Source organism: Haemorhous mexicanus, chromosome 23 (assembly GCF_027477595.1).
Source record: "Haemorhous mexicanus isolate bHaeMex1 chromosome 23, bHaeMex1.pri, whole genome shotgun sequence".
Lineage (NCBI taxonomy): Eukaryota > Metazoa > Chordata > Aves > Passeriformes > Fringillidae > Haemorhous > Haemorhous mexicanus.
This window is the reverse complement of record NC_082363.1, coordinates 2,847,601-2,867,839: the sequence shown is the minus strand read 5'-3', so window position 1 is coordinate 2,867,839 and position 20,239 is coordinate 2,847,601. Positions and strand designations below refer to the sequence as shown.

At 52.6% G+C, this 20,239-nt stretch overlaps 2 protein-coding genes across 2 annotated transcripts; one reads left to right on the top strand and one right to left on the bottom strand.

Annotated features, from left to right (window-relative positions):
- Positions 1–385: 385 nt before the first annotated feature.
- Positions 386–3,846, bottom strand: PPCS (phosphopantothenoylcysteine synthetase). Its single transcript, XM_059866953.1, has 3 exons — positions 3,245–3,846; positions 2,391–2,494; positions 386–993 (listed from the first exon to the last, which is right to left on the bottom strand). Exons 1-3 carry the CDS (start codon positions 3,774–3,776, stop codon positions 670–672), a joined length of 960 nt encoding a protein of 319 aa, XP_059722936.1. The 5' UTR covers positions 3,777–3,846; the 3' UTR covers positions 386–669.
- A 51-nt stretch (positions 3,847–3,897) lies between these two features.
- Positions 3,898–18,775, top strand: ZMYND12 (zinc finger MYND-type containing 12). The gene is made up of 8 exons (XM_059866952.1): positions 3,898–4,032; positions 4,990–5,131; positions 10,949–11,120; positions 12,408–12,577; positions 14,539–14,661; positions 15,464–15,584; positions 17,038–17,183; positions 18,493–18,775. Exons 1-8 carry the CDS (start codon positions 3,950–3,952, stop codon positions 18,610–18,612), a joined length of 1,077 nt encoding a protein of 358 aa, XP_059722935.1. The 5' UTR covers positions 3,898–3,949; the 3' UTR covers positions 18,613–18,775.
- Positions 18,776–20,239: the final 1,464 nt, after the last annotated feature.

The window sequence follows — 20,239 nt, the reverse complement described above, 5'->3', positions numbered from 1 at the left end:
TGTTTACCAAGCTCTGCAGTGACACCTGAGCCTTGTTTGGTGAGAGCTGCCCAAACACTGCCTTGGAAAACTTTTTGGTGTCAATGGAATATGAAGCAAAGCAACCTTCAGATACCTGGGATGGAGGGAAAACCTTTGAAGCAGATGCTTTAGGGACACTGCTGGAGCACCTGAAATGCAGGAACATAGGATCTCTCCCAGGATCTCTCCTGGCACAAGAGATGCTTCCCCAAAGCTGCTGTCACCTCATTTTCCTTTTTGCTACCCTGGTTTCACCATCTACTTTCAACACCAGAGATTCCCCACTCCAGTCACAAAACCAGCACATCTTTCCTGAGAAGCCCCATTCCTTCCTCCTGCCATTCTGAAAGAAAATTCAAAGAGGGAGATTCAAGAAATTCTTTATATACAGAGACTTCACCATTTCTCATCCTCCCAGCTCTCCCAGCCCACGGGACAGAAACAAGCTTCTTTCCTCCTTCGAATGGTTTCACTTCCATGTATTTCTCTTTTACAGAGCCACAGCAGCTGTGGCCAAGCTGTATGAAAGTGACAGAGCGTTGGACGTCCCTCCTTGTGTTCCGTGGGGATTGCTTTATTCACCTGCACAGGCTCCAGCCCCACTCCCTCTGCAGCACCACTCCCTCCTTTCCTCCCAGATTTTCCTCCTCAGCCTTTCCTCTCTATAAAGGCCGTGTGCTGGCCCTGCAGGTAACTCACAATCTTCTCCTCTATTTCCATGCCTTGGGCTATCTCCTCATCAGACAGGGATAAGGGAGTCTGTGAGTCCCTGGTGACAATGATGACAGAGGTTCTCCGGGACTCCAGGATGTTGGCCACCACCACCTGGTGCCGGTATTTCTCCAGAGCCTGCCGAGATTTATCCAGCAGGATCTGGGCATCTGTCTCCAGTTTGAAGGAAATCACAAAGGCCTCGGGGGCCCAGTCTCTGACCAGGGGTGACAGCATTTTTGGCACCATCTTCATTGTGATCTGCAGTGGGAAATGATAAAAAGAAAAAAAAAATCAATAAAAACATTACAGGGAGTTTTAATATGAGACAGGATGGGAAAGGAGGAAGTTCCAGCTTTGTTTCATATTCCATTTGTACCAGGAAGTTTTTCAAGGCAGCTCTCACCAAACAAGGTTCAAATGACACTAAATTGAAATTAAATGACCCATGTGGTGCTCACAGTCAGGGGGTTCTGAGGCCAGGCCACAGGAACCCTGCATTCCCAGAGCTACCCACACTGGGGGAATGTAAACGTGAGGAGAGAAGATTTAAAAAAGCATTTTAACTGCACAAATCTGAGTTTTGACCTCTCCAAAATTCGGGTAGTTTATCCTCTTTTCACCTCATAAAAGTGCTAAGCATGGAGAAAAACAGGAGACTTCTCCAGCTTCCCAACCTCTGGATCCACCACTGGGAATCAGGCCAGGTCTCATCTTTCCAATGCTAACGTTAAAGAATGAAGCCCAGCAACTTCTTAGAAAGTAATTCATGAAATAAATTTGATATTTGTTATATTAAGAATTACAGAGACACCTGCTCTGAGAGGGACCTCAGCACTGCAGTGTTGTTCTGTCATGCATACAAGCAAGATGGATCCCAGTCACGGAATGGTTTGGGGTTGGGAGGGACCTTAAATCCCATCCCATTCCACCCCTGCCATGGCAGGGACACCTTCCACTGTCCCAGGTGCTCCAAGCCCTCTCCAGACTGGCCTTGGACACTGCCAGGGATCCAGGGGCAGCCCCAGCTGCTCTGGGCACCTGTGCCAGGGCCTGCCCACCCTCACAGGGAACAATTCCTTCCCAATATCCCATCTAAATCCATTCTGTCAGTTTGAAACCACTCCCCCCTAGTCCTAGCACTCCAGGCCCTTCTCCGAAGCCTCTCTCCAGACAAAAGGCAGAACTCAAGTACTCCAGGAGCTATTCTTGGAGCACTTCAGCTCTCTTGAGACCCACCCTCTCCTCATCTCCATGGAAGCACGGGCAGCTTTAAAGGACAAAGCCAGAAAGGCAGGAGGCACCTCAGGGGGCCCTCTTCATGTGCCACACCACCACTGCAGACGTGTTGAAGCACTGACCTCCCTGCAGATAACCCATGGGACCCCTCGCCCCTTCATCCCAGCCTAAAAATAAACCTGGATCAAAGGAGAGCAGGACTGATCCTGGCCTGCCCTCTTATCTGGGCCCCTCAGTGCAAGATAAAACAATGCAACTTCAGGATTTCCAGAGGGTTCTGTCCCTGTGGGATCTCACCCTCTCACAACACAGCTTCTCCAGGTTTTATCCACAGCCAGCTCTCAGGAGAAGGACTCTGGAAGCAAGGAGGGGATGGCTGAGGGGGGTGGCCCAGGGGGCCGTGCCCAGGGGGGCCTCACCTGCAGGGGCCCCTCCGAGGACTGGATCTTGTGCTGCGGCATCTCGGAGACGGGGATGTAGAAATCTGACACGGCAGCTGCCAGGTAGAACATGGCACTGGAGCCTGTGGGAACACGGCTGCTGTCCCCTGCTGCACGGCCTGGCCCTGCCACCCCAGAGCCAGCTGAGCTGCCACCACTCACACCAGGTGGGGGGATCCCCCAGCACAATCCCGAGCAGGGCAGCACTGACAGGCTCTGTCCTGTCCCCTCCTGCCAAACCCCAACAGCCCAGGGACAGCCCAGACCCTCATGGCGGGGTGCAGGAGCCCTCCAAGCAAGGGGACCTCCTCGTCCCCTCACACCAGAGCCCCACAGCTGCCGGGATCACCTCATAGCTGGGCCCACCGTGAGGGAGTTCTGTCACCTACCCCATGCTGGGGACCCCTCCACCCTCCTCCCATCACATCCCATCGTTCCTGCTCCGTCTGTCCCCTCATGCTGGAGACCCCCACGGGAACCTCATCCTCTCTCACCCAGAACTTTGGCACAGGACCACCCTGTTCCCTCACACTGAGACCCCCACGAGAGCCTCATCCTTCCTCATCCCGACCCTTCGCACAGGATCACCCTGTCCCCTCACACCCCCGGGGGACTCCATCCTCTCTCACCCAGAACTTTGCCACAGGACCACCCTGTCCCCTCACACTGGGTCCCCCACGAGAGCCTCATCCTTCCTCACCCCGAACCTTGGCACAGAACCACCCTGTTCCCTCACACCTCCATCCTCTCCTGCCGTGTGCCCCACGAGCCGGTGGCCGCCCCGTCCCTCACTCCCTGTTCCCTCCGTTCCCCCCGTGCCCTCACGGCCGTACCGAGCGGCGCCAGGGCTCGGGCGGCGGCTTGCAGCAGCGCCAGGTACTCCGCGAGCCCGGTGAACTCGATGGCGAGCAGCGCTCCCGTCTCGGTGGCGTGCTGGTACTCGCGGAGCGCGGGCAGCAGCGCGGGCAGCGCGGCGGGAGCGGCGGCCACGCCGGGCGGCGGCCCCGGGGTGAGGCGGAGCGCGTCGAGCAGCGCGGGCCCGTGCGGCGGCAGGGCGCGGGCCCAGGGGAAGGCGGAGCGGGCGCGGTGCAGGAAGCACACGCCGTAGCCCGCCCGCACCAGCCGCTCGGCCGAGGCCGCCCCGCGCCGGCCGCTGCTGAAGTTCTCCAGGAAGCGCACGGCGCGCGCCTCCAGCGGCACCTGCGTCCCGCCCGACGTCACCAGCGCCACGCGCCGCCCGCGCGCCGCCTGCGCCGCAGCCCAAGCCCGCACCCGGCCCTCGGTCGCCGCCGCGTTCGCGTCGTTGTCGTCGTCATCGTCCTTGTCCTTGTCCTTCTCCTCCTCCTTCGCCGCCGCCGCCGCCATGACCGGGACCGGCCCGCACGGCCCGCCGGAAATCACGTGTGTCGCCTTCCCCGCACCGGAAGTGTTGTCTCGGCAACAGAACGCCCGTTAGCGCCGGCCGGAAGTGACGGCTACCGCCTCACCGGAAGTGTCGCCCCGGCAACCGGGGACGCGTCGAGGGTTCAGGGCCGGGCATGGCGGGGACGCCGCGCTGCGAGCTGTGCGGGGCCCGAGCGGCGCCGCTGCGCTGCCCCGGCTGCCGCCTCACCTACTACTGGTGAGAGAGCCCGGGGGGAGGCCCGGGGGACAGGAACAGGGCAGCAGGAGGCAGGGATTGGCTCCGGGGTGGGCTGAGGCACAGGCAGAAAGCCTGGGATGAGAATTCAGGATGAACCCAGGAAGGAGGAGGCAGGAACAGACTCGGGGCAGGACGAGAGGCACAAAAGGCTCAGGACACGAGGGCTAGGGTGAGGCGCAGGGCATGGGAAGAAGGGCCAGGGTGAGGCCCAGGAAGCAGGAACCAGCCACAGGATGTGGCTTGGGACACGTGGAGAAAACCCGGGATGAAACGTAGGAGGCAGGAACAGGCCCAGAACAGGGGCAGAGAGAAGGGGACAAAGCCTGAGTTGTGGTCTGGGACACAACCAGGAGGCAGGGATCATCCCTGGGATGAGGCTCAGTGCACACAGACACAGGGATGAGATGTGGGACAAAGCCCAGCAGGCAGGGAGCCTGGAGGGAGCCCAGGCTGGAGCTCAGCCAGCAGGGCAGCAGGAGCTGGAGCAGGCACACTCACCTGGAGTGCTCCTGCTGCCTCCCAGCAGCTCCTGCACCAGGCAGGGAGCAGAGCTCAGGGAGCTCTGGAGAGTCACAAACATCCCTCACACACCCTCAGAGCAGTCACCGAGTTCCAGAACATTCCCCGTTCCCAGAGTGACCTGGGCTGGGTTGGTTTGTGGTTTTTGTTTTTCCAGTGTTGGATTTGTTCAAACTCAGCTGTATCAGGAGTTCAGGCAGTGATGTAAATAAGGATTTTAGCACAGAGAGCTGTGGGGATGGGGCAGGAGGGTGCTGTGAAATGCAGCCATTTGGGAATATCATTGTCGGGTACCCTGTAGGCAGCCCAGGGGCTCTGGGTAATTGTTGTGGAGAAATCCTGAAAGACAGCAGGGAATAATCTTCCCTTACATAAAATCCCAGCAAATGCCAGTGTCCTTCTCCCCTCTTTTGCCAGTGATGTCTCCCACCAGAAAACTGATTGGAACAGCATCCACAGCCATATCTGCCACCTGCTCCTCCCAGTCCTTCAGCCCCAGTCCTGCTTCCATTCTGAAAAGGACAGAAAACAGGGCAAGGAGCAGCTGCTGAGGAAGCAGGTGGGTGCAGGAGGAACAAGCACAACTCCAAAGTGCTTCCAGGGAAGGAACCCCAGCTCCTCTCCCTACCCTGGCTGTCCATGGTGGGACACACCAGGGGCAGACTGGGCTCACCTGGAATTTTCAGCCACCCTGGAGTCTCCAAAGCAGCCTTGGCTGTCACTGCCCAATCCCTATAAAACAGAAAGGAGTTTCTTGCCTAAAACCAAGCAAGGCTTTTGCCTTCACAGGATCCACCCCCTTAGAATTGCTCCCTCTGGATGCGCCCAAGAAAGAGGATGGCACCTCCTTGGTTGATTTGGGACTTGGCTGCAAAGGTTTGAGGGTTGTTTTCTTGAACAAAACTTCAAAAATAAGAGGAGTGGCAGCATCCTCTCTGTCATTCCCTGTGGCATTCACATGCTCTGGAAAAATCCCTTCGCCCAGGATTTTTCCCCTGGGAAGCTGAGAAGCCTCAGAGAAAAAGGAAAACAATTCTGATCTCATTTGCTTCTCCTGTGCTGTGCTCATGTGGAATGTGTTTGGAGATTGTTCACCCACAGGTGATTGTTCCATTGCATTCTGCTGGGAGTTGTTTTCACTCTTTGGCCAATCAGGCCCAGGCTGTGTCAGGACTCTGAAAAGAGTCAGGAGTTTTCATTGTTATCTTTTAGCATTCTGTAAGTATCCTTTCTGCATTCTTTAATATAGTTTAGTATTCTTTAATATAATATAGTATCATCAAATAATAAATTAGCCTTCTGAGAACATGGAGTCAGATTCATTAGTCCTCCCTGCCATGAGGGTCTCTGCAAATACAGTAATTCCTGAGCCTCCAGCCTTTTCCACAGTGTTTACTTCATGTCCTGAGCTTCCTGGGGCATCAGCAATCCTGGATTTCCCACCTTTCCAGGGGGTTGGTCCATCACCCAGGCTAGTGTGGGATCCAGCTGAGATTTGCATCTTCCAGATTGTTTGATGGGAGCAGAGGGGCAAAGAAGCCAAGTCTCCTCCCTTTGTTTTCCTAGCCAGCTTGGAACACCCTTTCCCACTAAGTGCAGCCTTTTTTCTCTACCAGGCCTCAGGGACATGCAGATGTGCAGCTCCTCTCCAGCCCCAGTGGTTTGCAGCTCCTTCTGTTTCTGTTTATGGAGTGCAGGAGCTGCTGTTCTCCACTGTTGCCTAAATAACCTACCCAGGTGCTTCTGCTCCTGAAAAATCCTCCCTGTGGAAATGAATTTTCCCTCTAAAAGAGCTCCCAGAGAGAGAATAGGGCAGCACACAGTGGTTTGGAACAATCCAGTGGTGCCACTGAGGAGAGCATCCCTAATCTTTTGAATTTTACATGAATTATTATTTCCAAGGTGTTTCTGGCCCAGCTCATTGCTGTCACCTTTCCTGGGAGCTTCCAGAAAGATGAAGTCCAAAGGCACAAGTCCTGCTTGGTGAGAGCTTGTGACAGGCTTCAGGCAGCAGATTCCTTTTGGTTTTACAGGAACTGGGCAATGACATCACAGGCTGGTTTGGAAACTCCTGTCTGGCTGAAAATTCCAGGGGAGACTGTTGAGCAAAGTCCACAGAAGGTGTGTCAGGCCAGTGTGTCCCAAAGGGAAAATGCAAAACTTCCTTAACTCCAGGTTCTGTTTAAGTTGATCTTTATAAAACCTGCAAGGAAGGTTAAAATGGGTGCCATGGGGGTGTGGCAGGATTCTGCATCCAGAAGTGCTTGAAGCTGTTCCAAGCAACTCCCCTGCTATTGAACACTGATGTTGACACTGATTACATCACTGACTTTATTGCAACTAAAATTATCCCCATACATTCCAGCAGGCCACGTGGCTGCCAGCTGAGGGAAGTGCTCCTTCATTAGCTGGAAGTTAATCTGCTGGTTTAATTAGGTGAAGGGAAAGACAGCAGGAAGGCTGGTGTAGAGAAAGTCACTCTTGATTGGGGTTCACACTGGGTTAGCAAACAGCAGTGTGGAGCTGGGAATGGCTCCATGGGCAAGGCAGGGAGAGAAGACTGGGGTTTTCTTGAAGTGGAGATTTTTATAAGCTCCTAAACAACCCACAGCATCATCTGTTCTTTGACCTTTGTCTCCAGCCTATTTAAATAAAATAGATTTTGAGAATGGGCAGTGCTGGGACACTTGGCTTTCCTTCTCTCCAAAGAAAGGAGGGAGGCAATGGAAATCCCTCAGTTACCTGCTGGCTTTCCCAGCAAGAGGGAAAAGTCCTTTGTGTCCAGCAGGATTTGGAGCAGCCAAGTTGGGCCTGGGCTGGCTCAGAGGTGTTGGGAGAGGGAGAGATTATTTAGTGCATCACATTCCTATTCCAGATCCAACAAAAAATGCTTATAAAGTTCCTCCCTGTGAGGGTGGGCAGGCCCTGGCACAGGGTGCCCAGAGCAGCTGGGGCTGCCCCCGGATCCCTGGGAGTGCCCAAGGCCAGGTGGGACAGGGCTTGGAGCAGCCTGGGACAGTGGAAGGTGTCCCTACCTATGGCAGGGGGCAGAATGAGCTGAGCCTTAGGCTTCCTTCAACCAAACCAGTCTGGGATTCTGTGCAAAAAAGGCCTTTGGAGTCAAAGGAAAAGCTCTGCAGACTCATGATAACTAGAGAAGAAAACCTGCCCAAAGCCTGCCTTGGGTTTGCTGCTTTTTGAACATTTCTGCTGTACTTCACCCACTCCTGCCCCGTGTTTGTTTAGCAAACACAGAGCTCCAGCCTCAGTCAGGACACAGGGAAACCTGGGCACATCCAAATGCCCTGTGGTTCAAGGAGCAGGGAGCTGGGAGCCAGGAGGTTTTATGAGTTTCATTCCTTGTCTGTGCTCCAAAGCTTTGTTGATAGAAATCTGCTTCTGTCAACATAGCCAGGGGGGTGCCTGCAGACAGCACCTCCAAACCAACAGAACTCCAAGTTTCTGTTTGGAGAAGAGCCTCACCTGCCTGCGTGATGTCAGCTCCCCGCAGCTCCTGGGCATGGGAAAAGATCCAGCACTGCTCTGCTGCAGGTTCAGCTCCAGCTCACTGGAGCCTTCCCTCTTCCTGAAATCCTCATTTCTTCAGCCACACCATAGATTTTGGTGCCTGAGAGTGAATAAAGGATGTGGCACTGAGCCCTGAGAGTGTTCCCAACCCCCCGCTCCCACCTGGAGCAGAGCTGGGGTCCTCAGCCCCCTCAAACCCCAAAAACTGTGTGGGGGCATCTTCAGAGAAACCTCAAATTGCAACACACATGGAGAGAGCCCAAAGTGGCAGGGCCAGGGGCGAGGGGGAAACCAGGGCAGGGCCAAAGGGAACCATCCCCCCGGGGCTCTTCAGGGCCAAAGGGAGCTTTGCTCCAAGGCTTGGAACTGTGGGTGGAAATATTCACTGCTCCAGGGCTCCTCTTGCCTCCTGCTCTTCCTTCTCCTCCTGGAAGCTGTGCCAGAGTCCAACCCCCAGCTTTGTCCTCGCTGCAGATGTTTCAGGCCATGGGAAGCAGCGATGATAGCATTGACAAGGAGTAAAAAAAGAAAGATCCCAATCTCCAGCACCTCCCAGATGCCAATCTGGGCCATGCCCACGCACTGGGGCCTGCACTGGTTGCACCAGACTGGCACAGACAGAAAAAGCAGCCTGAGAAATACCAGCTTTTCCTGCTGCTGCCCCAAGCATGTGCTGGTTTTCTCCTGGGCACCACCTGCTCCCCAGACACAGTTTGTGTTTCACAGAATCCCAAACTGGTTTGGCGTGGAAGAGCCCTTAAAGTCCATTTCATTCCAGCCCTTGCCAAGGACAGGGACACCTTCCACTATCCCAGGTTGCTCCAAGCCCTGTCCCACCTGACCTTGGACACTTCCAGGGATGCCACAGCTTCTCTGGAGAAGCAGCCTTTCCCCTGTCCATGTTCTGGTAGCTCAGGAATGGGCACTGTGTTTTCTGGCTCTTGGCTCTCCTCACTGGAGCTGGGGCTGTTGCTCTGGGCTGTGTTCTTTGGTGATCTCATTTATCCCCAAAGGTGTCTCTTTACCTCAGCCAGGATCTCCAGGAAACACTCCCAGGCTGTCCTGGAGCTCTTTCCTGGAGCTGCTCCTTCACCCACGGCACAACTCTGCCTCACTCCAAGCAGTTCAAGCTCAGCAGAATGCCCAAGCCTGGCCTCCAGGAGCTCTGAGCCTGGTGCCTCTGCCCAGCTCTGCCCCAGCTGGAGGCAGAGGCTGATAAAGGGGTGAACTGGTGTTTCCTCAGTGTCTCACTGAGAAAACCAGGGTAGAACCAGCAGTTCTGTGCTCTCCAGCAGCACCACTGATTCCCAGGCAGCTTTCCTGCTGCACCACTGCTAGGAAAAGCTGATGGAGAAGTGTTAGTAGTGGCTGGATGGGGCTCTGAGCAACCTGGTCCAGTGGAATGTGTCCCTTCCAATGACAGGGGGTGGGAAAGATGAGCTTTAAGGCCCCTCCCAACCCAAACCTTTCTGGAATTCTGTCACCCTACAAGGATCCTAGTGCTTTTTCCTTGGCATCCCTGTAAGGGCACAGTATGCACAGCTCCTGGCAGGGAGCAGGAATTGGGATGGAGATCTGTTTGTGGAGCTGGGGATTGCATCAGCTGCTGCTAACGTTGGAGAGGCCAAATGGTGTGGACTGGTAGGAGCAGCAAAGGCAGGGAGCAGCTATATATGGATAAGTACAGGATAAGTTTTGGATTCTGACAAACCCAAACACTGCAGGAGCTGCTGCACCACCAACCCCAGCAGGGGATGGATTTGCTGAGTGTAATACCTTCTGATTCTGACCAGTTTTCAGACTCTGCACACCAAATCCCAGTCCAGGAGAGCCAGGAAGAACAATACATTATGATTTTGACCAGTTTTCAGACTCTGCACACCAAATCCCAGTCCAGGAGCAGCCAGGAGAGGGTGGGATGAAGCTGCAGTTCCCTGTTAGGAGCTCTCCCTCGCTCCCTGGCCGTGTCTCCAGCAGCTGGAGCTGTGCCATGCTGGCACCACGGGGCTTGGCTGGCTCTGAGTCACACCAGAGCCCCTGGCTCTAATCTCCTTTCTGGTCTTGTGATGATCATTTTCTGTGCTTCACAGCTTTTATTGCTGCAGCCTTATGAGACCTTGTCAGGAGGCGTAAAGGATTCTTCATCCAGGAAGACACCACATGACCAAAGCTGTTCCTGCTCAGAGCAGGAATGGAGCCAGACTCTAATACATTCTAATATGACAGCTTTAATGTCTGCCTATTAATTACAGCCACAAACTACATTACAATTGCTGCTTTATAGTTTGAAAACCTAATTTTAAAAAGAGCCTGTGCATCTGTAACCACCTGTGTGGTGGTGCTTGCAGGGGTCCCAGGACGAGGGAAGAGATGAGAATCTTGACTCCATGTTTCAGAAGGCTGATTTATTATTTTATGGTATATATTGTATTAAAATGCTATATTAAAACTCTACTAAAAGAATAGAAGAAAGGATTTCATCAGAAGGCTTGAAAGGAAAAGAAAGGAATGATAAAATCTTGTGTCTGCTCACAGCCTCGACACAGGTGGCTGTCATTGGTCATCAAGTAAAAACAATTCACAAGCTGGGTGAACAATTATCCAAATCACATTCCAAAGCAGCAAAATGTGGAGAAGCTGAAGCTTCTCAGCTTCTCAGGAGAGAAGATCCTGGCAAAAGGATTTTTCATAAAATATGTCAGTGACACACCTGGCCTAGTGAAAAGCGTCCCCTGGCAGGGGATGCAGTGAGATGGGCTTTAGGTCTCTCCCACCCAAACCATGGTGGGGTTCTGCGATTCCTTTCTCCCCGTTGTTCCTGACGGTGCCCTGCTGTGTTTCCCCGCAGGAGTCGCTGATCTCCGTGGCGCTGAGCACGGCCCAGGGGTTCCTGTGGGCAGGGAAGCCGCTGGAGGCCATTCCCGCCGCCCTGCAGGCGCTGCGCTTCAGCTCCCGCCTCTCCGGGCCGGCCTCCCTGCAGCTCCTGCCCATCTATCTGCTCCTGGCCGAGGCCTCCACGGGTGAGCATTGTCGGCACGGGAATGCTGGCAAGGGCAAGGCCTCCCGGCTCAGGTTTCGGCTTTCCTTTGCCGTGTATCTGGAGAGGAGCAGTTGTGGGCCCGGCCGTGCCTCAAGGGCACCGCGGAGCTGTGAGCCGCCCCCCACACGCCCCCCTCACGCCCCTTTCCTGCGGCTCGGGGAAAGGAATCCCTCAGCGCTCAGGAGATCAATGAGATCAAATGAAATGTTTTCTCCACCAATTCCCACAGGAGAAGCTGTATGAAAGTCTATTCTTTATCCCCATGCCCTCGGATGACTCTCCAAAGCATTAAATTCCAGAGGGTGCTTAGCTGTGCTCTTATCTCAGCAAACATTTCAGAGGCCATTGCACCCACAGAACTCCTGGTTCATTCACAAACCTTGCTGTGCCCAAACAGAGCTTTTTCTCATTGTTTGCTTTGGAAAACATGGCAAATAAGGGCATGGGAGCTGCTCTGCCTGTAAATCACTGCCATTCCAAGAGCTCACACAATGCTCTGCTGGCACAGCGGGGCTGCCTGTGGTGAGAGCAGGGAGAAAAAGCCCTGTGAGTAATTCCAGTGTGACAAGGTGAGACATCAGTGCCTGCCTGCAGTGAACCTGCTTAGGCCACGTGTTCCAGGGAGGTTGTGTGCAGGGTATCCTCTGCCATGGAGCCAGGCTGGGAGAGCTGGGGCTGCAGCAGAGGAGGCTCCAGGGAGAGCTCAGAGCCCCTTCCAGGGCCTAAAGGAGCTCCAGGAGAGCTGGAGAGGGAATTGGGACTAGGGGCTGGAGTGCCAGGACAGGAATGGCTTCCCACTCACTGCCACAGGGCAGATATTGGGATGGGATATTGGGAAGAAATCCTTCCCTGTGAGGGTGGGCAGTTCCTGTCTCAGGTTCCCCAGAGAAGCTGTGGCTGCCCCTGGGTCCCTGGAAGTGTCCAAGGCCAGGTTGGATGGGGCTTGGAGCAACCTGGGATAGAGAGTGTCCCTGTCCATGGCAGGGACTGGAACTAGATGAGCTTGAAGGTCCCCTTCAGTCCAAATCAGTCTGGAATTCTGTGGTTTCTGGCTCCTTTTGGAGCTCTCTACACATTCACCTGTCTGTAAATGAGCCTTTAGACACCTGGGTAACTCAGAAGCACTTGGGAAAGAAGTGGGGAATCCCCAAAACACATCTCCATATCAAGCTACCCCAGGACAGCCAATAGTATTCTCTGACTTTCCAGATTAAAAAATGCTCCTTTTCTTCCTTATTTCCCTGATTATCCCTCCATGTCCTTCCAGGTGCTGGCCGTCCCCGACAGGCAGCCAAATATCTCTCCCAAGCCCAGTGGATTGTCCTCCAAAGCCCAGACTGCAGTGCTGCTCTTCAGTCTAAGTTACACCGTGGGCTGGGGCTTTTCTCTATTGCTGCAGGAAACCTGGACCAGGCTTTGTATCACCTGGCCAATGATGTAAGTCCCTTGGAACACAGGAACAAGGAATGCTTCCATTTTAATTCCTTCTCTCCTCCCAGATCAATATGGAAATGCCAACAGGCAGATTTGGGATCTTGAGAGGGTTCACATCACAGACACCCAAACTGGATAGATCTGAGACACCTGTGGATCCATGTGTGAGCTAAAGATGTGCTTTGCCAGCAATCCCTATTGCTGTGAAGTGACAGAGAATCATGGAGTCACCAAGGCTGGAAAATCCCTCCATGATCATCAAGCCCAACTGTTCCCCCAGCCCTGGCAGCTCCACCACTAAGCCATGCCCCCAGGTGCCACATCCACATGTTTTTTGAACACCTCCAGGGATGGTGATTTCACCACTGCCCTGTGCAGCCTGCTCCAATACTTGAGCACCCTTCCCATGAAGGATTTTTCCCAATATCCAACCTAAACCTTCCCTGGCTTAGCCTGAAGCCGTTCCCTCTCCTCCTGTCCCTGTTCCCTGGGAGCAGAGCCCGACCCCTCCCAGCTGTCCCCTCCTGTCAGGAGTTGTGCAGAGCCAGAAGGGCCCCCCTGAGCCTCCTTTTCTCCAGGCTGAACCTCCCTCAGACACTCCTCATATGTTCCTCACATTCTTTGTCTTTATGGCTTCTCCCTATAAATTTCTCCATCAGCTTAATTTCAGTGCAGAGATGCCCAGACATTCCTGCCCCAAGCTGATGGAGTTTCCTTTATTCCACAGATAATTTAAATTTTGGCTGTTATTTCCCTCAATACTTTCCCAGCTCTGTCACCCATTATTTAATTAATGCCTGATTTCCCTATTTCAGTATCTGGTTCAATGATATTTTCTCCAATTCCACCTCTTCAGCCTTGAAAACTCTTTGGAATTGGTCATTGCCACCTGTGTTCCTGTGGATTCTTTGCCTGTCATTTGATCCTCCAAAGCCAGATGAACTTCTCCACCTCCTATTTCTGTCCCATGTAGACTAAATTTATCCAGTGATCCAGTGCTGAGTGATGTATTCCCACTCCTGTGGAATTTGATAGTGGCTTTGTGTGGGTGTAAATGATGACATAAAGGGAGAAGAGTTAGACCCTTTCTATTATAACACACAACAGTGTCTCTGCTTGGTCTAGAAGCCCTTGGGGCATTTGAGAATCCCACAAAGGAATCTCCCAAAACTCTTTGGAGACTTCCAAAATCCTCCTCCCCTCCTTTTTTTTTTTTTTAATTGCCTAAATGTGGTGCCTGCAAGGGCACCAGGTAAGAAGTTTTTAGCTCTTAGCAAGTTCAGGACCTGCCTGGACCTTGGCTGCGTGTCTGGGATCTGCTGAGAGTCACACAGCAGCTCAGAATAGCTGGAATGCTGCACTGCCTTCCCACTGCTCCTCTGGGGGCTGGGAAAGCAGCAGGATGGGCTCTGGGAGAGGTGGGACAGATGGACAGGGGGCACAGGGACAGGGGGACAGGTTGGAAACCTGCCCTGCACTTTAGAGAATGAACCAAGAGGTGCCTCTGCCCCAGCCAGGGGGGATTTGGGATGTTGCATTCCCATGGATCAAGCCCAAAATACAGCACTTTAGTAGGTTCCTATGGATAAACTCAGTGAACTGGGTATATTCCTATGGATCCTATGGATAACCCCCAAAATACAATTCTTTAGTACCTCATTCCCATGGATAACCACAAAATATAGAGGTTTTATACTTTATTCCTATGGATAACCCCCAAAATACAGCTTGTTAGTGCCTCATTCCTATGGATAACCCCCAAGTAGAGATTTTAGCCCATCATTCCTTTACATAATCCCCCAAAAACCAGCTTTTAAGTACCACATTTTCCAATCACTGTCAGGCATAATTTACACATAAAAAAACCCCAGCATTTGCAATATTAATCCACAATGAAAAACTTCCCAGGTTTGACATGAACATGAACCTTCTGGGGCTTATTTTTTATTTAATATTGATTTCAGGTTTACCTGGCAACTGCTGAGTTTGGACTAAATTCTGTTGAGGTCTCTGGAGGGTATTTCCACATGGCCAATATTTTCTTCCACCAGAATAAAATGGATGCAGCAAACTCACTCTATACTGAGGTTGGTAGAACCAAAACTCATCCTCTGAGTTTTTCTCAGCTTTTTTTGATGCTCTTTCCGGTGTTTTTTCCATTTCCTTTCAATGGGATGATGACCATATCAAATGTCAGTGCTGCCTTTTAGGATCAGTCCCAGAAACCCTTTTTGTACATAAATAATTATCTGAGTTAAAACCATGAGATATTAGTCCTGTAATCAGTTCAAAATTCTTAATTATTCCTGTAATCAGTTCAAAATTCTTCAGTTTGGGTAGCCAAACCTTGTTAAAAAACAGCTTTGCTACCAAATTTCCTGTGCCAGGGGTTAGAGTCCCACCAGTACAGAGGGTCTCTGTGGAGTTCCTAAATCCAGGGAAGAGTGGGATACAAACAAGCCACCTAAAATTTACACTGGGAATCAGTAAAAAGTCACACTGATAAAAGATTTTCAGAATGGATTGATCAAGCAAGGAAAGTAATAATTACCTAATTGATTTAATGACTGAAAAAAATGAACATTTATTTGTTTAAGTCAATTTTTGTGGAAATAAGGTGCTGGGAGCTGCAAATTCCTATCCCAAATTTCAACTCAACTAGCTTTTGATGAAGATTTTGGTTAGATTTGTTGAAGTTGGGTGAAAATCAGCTGGAGAAGGGAAGGATCCCAGCTGGGGCTGTGTGGGAGAGGAGCGCTGCGATCCCTCTGGGAACATCCAGCCCAGCTCAGTGACCCGCAGGGGACGGGCCGTGCAGGGACATTGTTTGGAGAACAAGTGAATACCAGGGATTCACAGGAGTGAAATAATTCCCATGCTTCCTGCCAGGTGAGCAGCCTGTGGCACGCCTGGCTGCTGAGCTCCCTCCACCAGCACGAGCGAGCGCTCCAGGCGCGGGCAGAGGCGTCGCCGTTCTCCGAGGAGGAGGAAAGCTTCAAGGACGGGATGTGTAAGAGCTGCTATTGCTCCAAAACCTTTGGGAAGGGGGGTTAGAGAGTCCCTGCACCCTAAAGATCATGTTGGCATGGTGTTTCCAGAGGCTGGATTTAATGGCAATGCCAGTTCCTCAGGAATGAGGGTGTTCCATGGAATCCCAGCTTTGCCTTCTCCGTTTCACAGCTCCCTTGGCACTGACTGGAGCAAAGCAAAATTTGATTCATGGCCTCGTGGAATCATTTGAGTTAGAAAGGACCTTTAAAATCAAGTCCAGCCATTCCTCCAGCACTGTCCTGTTCACCACTAACCCACATCCCAAATGCCACATCCACATGCTTCCTGAACACTTCCAGGCATGGGGACTCCACCATCTCCCCAGGCAGCCCGTTCCAATGCTTTACATGCCTTTCATGAAAAAATGTCTTCTAATATTGCAAGTAAACCTCCCCTGGTGCAATTTGATAGTTGAACATTCTCATTTCTCTGCAGCTCCTTGGTCTCCCTTTAATAATGGATGTGACATCTCAGCTCACTTAGGTGGGGGTACAGCTCCCTCCTGGAGCAGCAGGACATGATGGACTAGCCTGTAATAATTGGATGTATTAATCAGGAGAGCACTCTTGGGAGAAAGGCTGGGGAGTCTCTCACTGGCACATAAAGGTGCAGAAAGCATCAGTGTGCCCCTGAAACCAGACCAGACTCTGGGGCTTGGCTCCTTTCTACCATCTGTGCTAATAAGGACATTGTCAGGAAAGGGGAATAAAAATTTCTCTCTATGAAATGTTCAAGATCAGGTTGCACAGGGTTTGGAGCAACCTGGTCTAGTGGAAAGTGTCCCTGCCCATGGCCAGGGATTGGAATGAGATGGTCTTTAAGATCCCTTCTAAACCAAAGCAGTCTGGGATTCTGTGGTTTAAAGAGAAACATTTCTCAAAATCCCATTTCCTGGCACTACCCCCATCAGGAGTTCCCAGAGTAGGACGAAAGCTAAAGCAGAGCTACAGGACACCATCTTTGGTGTGACAGGAGTAGAAAAACAGTTCTTTTCCTGTAGCTGTTGTGACTCCACATCCTGCCTGAAGGCTGATCAACACAAGCACAGACTGGATGAAAGGAGCCCTGTTCATGGGCATGGAATTTGCATGAAGCTGGGATCGTAGACACCCAGACTGGTTTGGATGGGAAGAACCTTGAAGTTCACCTAATCCCACCCCCTGCCATGGGCAGGGACGCCTTCCACCATCCCAGGTTTCTCCAAGCCCTCTGCAGCCTGGCCTTGGACACTTCCAGGGATCCAGGGGCAGCCCCAGCTGCTCTGGGCACCCTGTGCCAGGGCCTGCCCACCCTCAGACCATGCTGATGTTTGTACTAGAAACGCTTTGCTGTCTAGAAGAGCCACTTGGGCAGTTTTGAATCTATTCCCTTTCCACAAAACCCCCATCAGGACCATTTGTGTCTCTGTGCAGCCGAAGCGCAGCGCGAGAGGGGAGCGCGGATGCTGAGCGCGGTGCTGGAGCTGCGGGAGCAGGGACCCCTGCAGCACCCTGGGGAAACAGCCCGAGTCCTGCACTCCCTGGCCATGATCCACTACCTGGGCCTGGATTTAGCCAAGGTAGGTTGTGTCTGAAAGGGTTCAGGAGAACTGGCCAGCTGCTCTGGGGATCATGCTGTTTCCTGGTCCTCTTGTTCCCCAGCACCTGTCCTGAGCGCACAGCGCTGGTGACCAAGAGCAAAGTGCCTCGTAGTGCTCAAACCAAGGGCTTAGGTGGGATATTGGGAGGAAATCCTTCCCTGTGAGGGTGGGCAGGCCCTGGCACAGGGTGCCCAGAGAACCTGTGGCTGCCCCTGTATCCTTGGAAGTGTCCAAAGCCAGGTGGGACAGGGCTTGGAGCAGCCTGGTCTTGTAGAAGATGTCCCTGCCATGGGATCTGAGATCAGCTTTAAAGTCCCCTGCTAGCCAAACTATTCCATGATTCTGTGACCTGCACTCTGTAAAGGCTGACAGTCCTGGGGGATGTGTTTTGGTCTCTGCCAGGCCAGTGGATCCTGCAGTTATCCACATTTTCTGGGTTCTTCCTTTATCTGGACTATCTTGGCAGTGTAGGTGCCTTTAGATCTGAGCTCAAGGGTTACACAGAGCAAGACCTGGGGGTCACAGACCTATCCTTGAGCCAGACTCCCCTGAGTTCAAGGTTCAGTCTATTGGGGTCTGTAATTCCAGTTCGGAATCTGCATCCCTGTGTCTTTATGGCTTAAAAATTCAGGTGACTAGTAATTTCTGTGCTTTACCAAGAACTGATTTTGAGGAAGTGCTGAGCAGATACCATCTGGAAATCATGCCCTTGTGTTTGGGATCAGAGCTCAAAACCCTGAGTTTCTTCAGCCTGGACTTTGAGGAGTGAAAATGCAAGGTGTTGAAAAATACTGTATTGAAATATTAATGGTCTCTTCATTGTATTAGGGAAGGCCACAACTTAGGAGTGTTTGGGAGACACAAGCAAATTTGAATTTGTTTGAAAAAGAAAAAAGACAAAGCTTTATAATTGTGAGAATGTCTAATCCCTTGGAAGAGCTACCAAGGAAAATTATTTTGTTCCTTATCAAGAGAAATGAAGGATTTAGTTCAGAGTCAGTACAGCTGGTTTTTTTCATGGCTTTGGGACTGTTCAGAGGAGCTGTGTTAGACAGGAGGTGATGTCCAGCACGGGGGGCTGGGGTCAGTAATCTTCTGTCTGCACCACTGGATCCTAAATATGGGATCTGCTGGCAGCTTTAGGCTCTCCTGTAAAGCAGCTTGTACAGGTCACCTCGGAAAGAGAGCCTGGATCTGCTCCAGGCTGAGCCTCAGCAGGTATTTAACTATCCCATGAGAAAATCCAGATTCCTGACCATTCCTGGGCGTTTCTTCTGTCCCATTCCAGGCCCGGGAGGTGGGGATGAAAGCCTTCGACCTGGCCAAGCAGCTGCCCCAGCAAGACTCTCTAGAAACCATTGGTCACCTGCTGGAGCTGATTAATGCCCAGTTTTCCCACACCACATGAGAACTGGCTCTGCCAGACCCAGTTTGTTTGGCCAGGTTCTCCCTTATCCAGGTTCCTGGACACCACCAGCGTCACCAAGCCCTTGCTCCTTCCCCTTGCTGCCTCTCTCCAGCTGCATCCGTGGCTGTCCCAAACTGTTTGGAAAATAAACATTTTGGTCTGAGTTAGTCTTCATGTGCTGCTCCACTTCTCTAACTACTCAGAGAGTAACAGCACCAGGGTGAGAAACAAAAGCACCACAAACACTCTGAATAAATCATTTATTGGCCAGGTTGGGAATGAGCAAACAGCCTCTCAGCCTCATGGTGGGTGTCCAGGAGCCAAGAGGAGCTCAGGTGTGTTTCTTACTGCCTTCCTGGCTTTGTTTGCCAGTTTGGTGAGGGAGATCCCATGGAGGGATAGGAGAGGGACACAGGGAAGGGCTAGGGTGGTGGGCACTTGCTCCTGGGAGCCTGGTTGGGCTTGACAAGGTGTTGCAGCTCCCTGCAGAGCCCCTCCATCTCCAAACCAATTTCCAGAAAACCCCAGCCTGGTTTGGAAAACCAGCCTGGTTTAGAGCTCATCCCACTTTACCCCCTGCCCTGTGGGCAAGGACACCTTCCACTATGGCAGGTGCTCAGAGTTTTCTCTTTCTGCAGAGCTTCACATAGCTCTGGGCACTGAGAGACTCATTGGTTCCCCTTCCAGGGGTAGAAGTTCCACAGGAAGAACTTCCATGCAGGAGGGACCAGGAGGCATGAGGGACTCTAAGCAGTCTTGAGGGGAGGAATGAAAAGGCTCCAAGTGGGGACTCTAAGCTAAAGGAGATGCAGTTCCCTCCTGGCAGAGAGCAGGCATCCCCTTGGATCTGCCACCAGCCTGGGGAGGAGCTGCCACCCCAAGGCCCATTCCCAGCTGGCTCCTGCCCCAGGGGACAGAGTGACCCTGCTGGGGGGAGGGACAGGGACACCAGAGCAGGGCCAGAAGTCTCCAGAGGCCGTCGGGAGTGTGGGAAGCACGGAGCAGCCACCGTTTTCGTGATCCCTCACGGCTGGGAAAGGGGATAAGGGAATCTTGGGCTGAGCCCTGAGCTCCCATTAAGGCTCATTTACTGCAGGAGGATTTATGAGGGTGTTTAATTGCCTTGCCGAGTTGGGCTGGAGTCAAGTGAGCTTTGTAAACGCTTCATCAAGCTGGGGCCTGAGCAATTAGCAGGGATTGCTGCTGCTGGGGAAGGGAAAACCGCAGGTTCAGCCACGTTCCATTCCAGGGGGTGGGATAAGGCTGCTCAGGGTGCACAGCACAGGCCTGGGGAAGGGCCAGGAGACCTCCCAACACTCCTGTGGGAGATGCTTATGGTCTCTCCACCCCACCAGGTGGGGAATAAGTGCCTCCATGGGATGGGAGGTGCTGGAAGGGCCTGGAAGGATCATCTCCGAGGGGCTGGAATGATCACTGCCATGGGGTGGGGGATGTTGGGGAGCTGTGCCTGCTGGCACAGTGCCCCAGGGCACAAGGATTTGGGTCACCAGGGATTTGGAGCTTGGTCATGGCTGTAATCCTTCCAGTGCTCCCAGGCTGAGCCTGCAGGGCCGTGTGGCTGCTCTGAATGTTCAACAGAAAAACCCAGCCTGGAAATGAAGGTTGT

Coding starts and splice junctions, on each gene's coding strand:
- PPCS (XM_059866953.1), bottom strand. CDS start 3,776: ATGGCGGCGGCGGCGGCGAAGGAGGAGGAGAAGGACAAGGACAAGGAC. Junction 2,495..3,244: donor CCGAGCCCTGGCGCCGCTCG/GTACGGCCGTGA, acceptor GTGTTCCCACAG/GCTCCAGTGCCATGTTCTAC. Junction 994..2,390: donor CCTCGGAGGGGCCCCTGCAG/GTGAGGCCCCCC, acceptor TTCCCACTGCAG/ATCACAATGAAGATGGTGCC.
- ZMYND12 (XM_059866952.1), top strand. CDS start 3,950: ATGGCGGGGACGCCGCGCTGCGAGCTGTGCGGGGCCCGAGCGGCGCCG. Junction 5,132..10,948: donor AGCAGCTGCTGAGGAAGCAG/GTGGGTGCAGGA, acceptor GTTTCCCCGCAG/GAGTCGCTGATCTCCGTGGC. Junction 12,578..14,538: donor TGTATCACCTGGCCAATGAT/GTAAGTCCCTTG, acceptor TATTGATTTCAG/GTTTACCTGGCAACTGCTGA.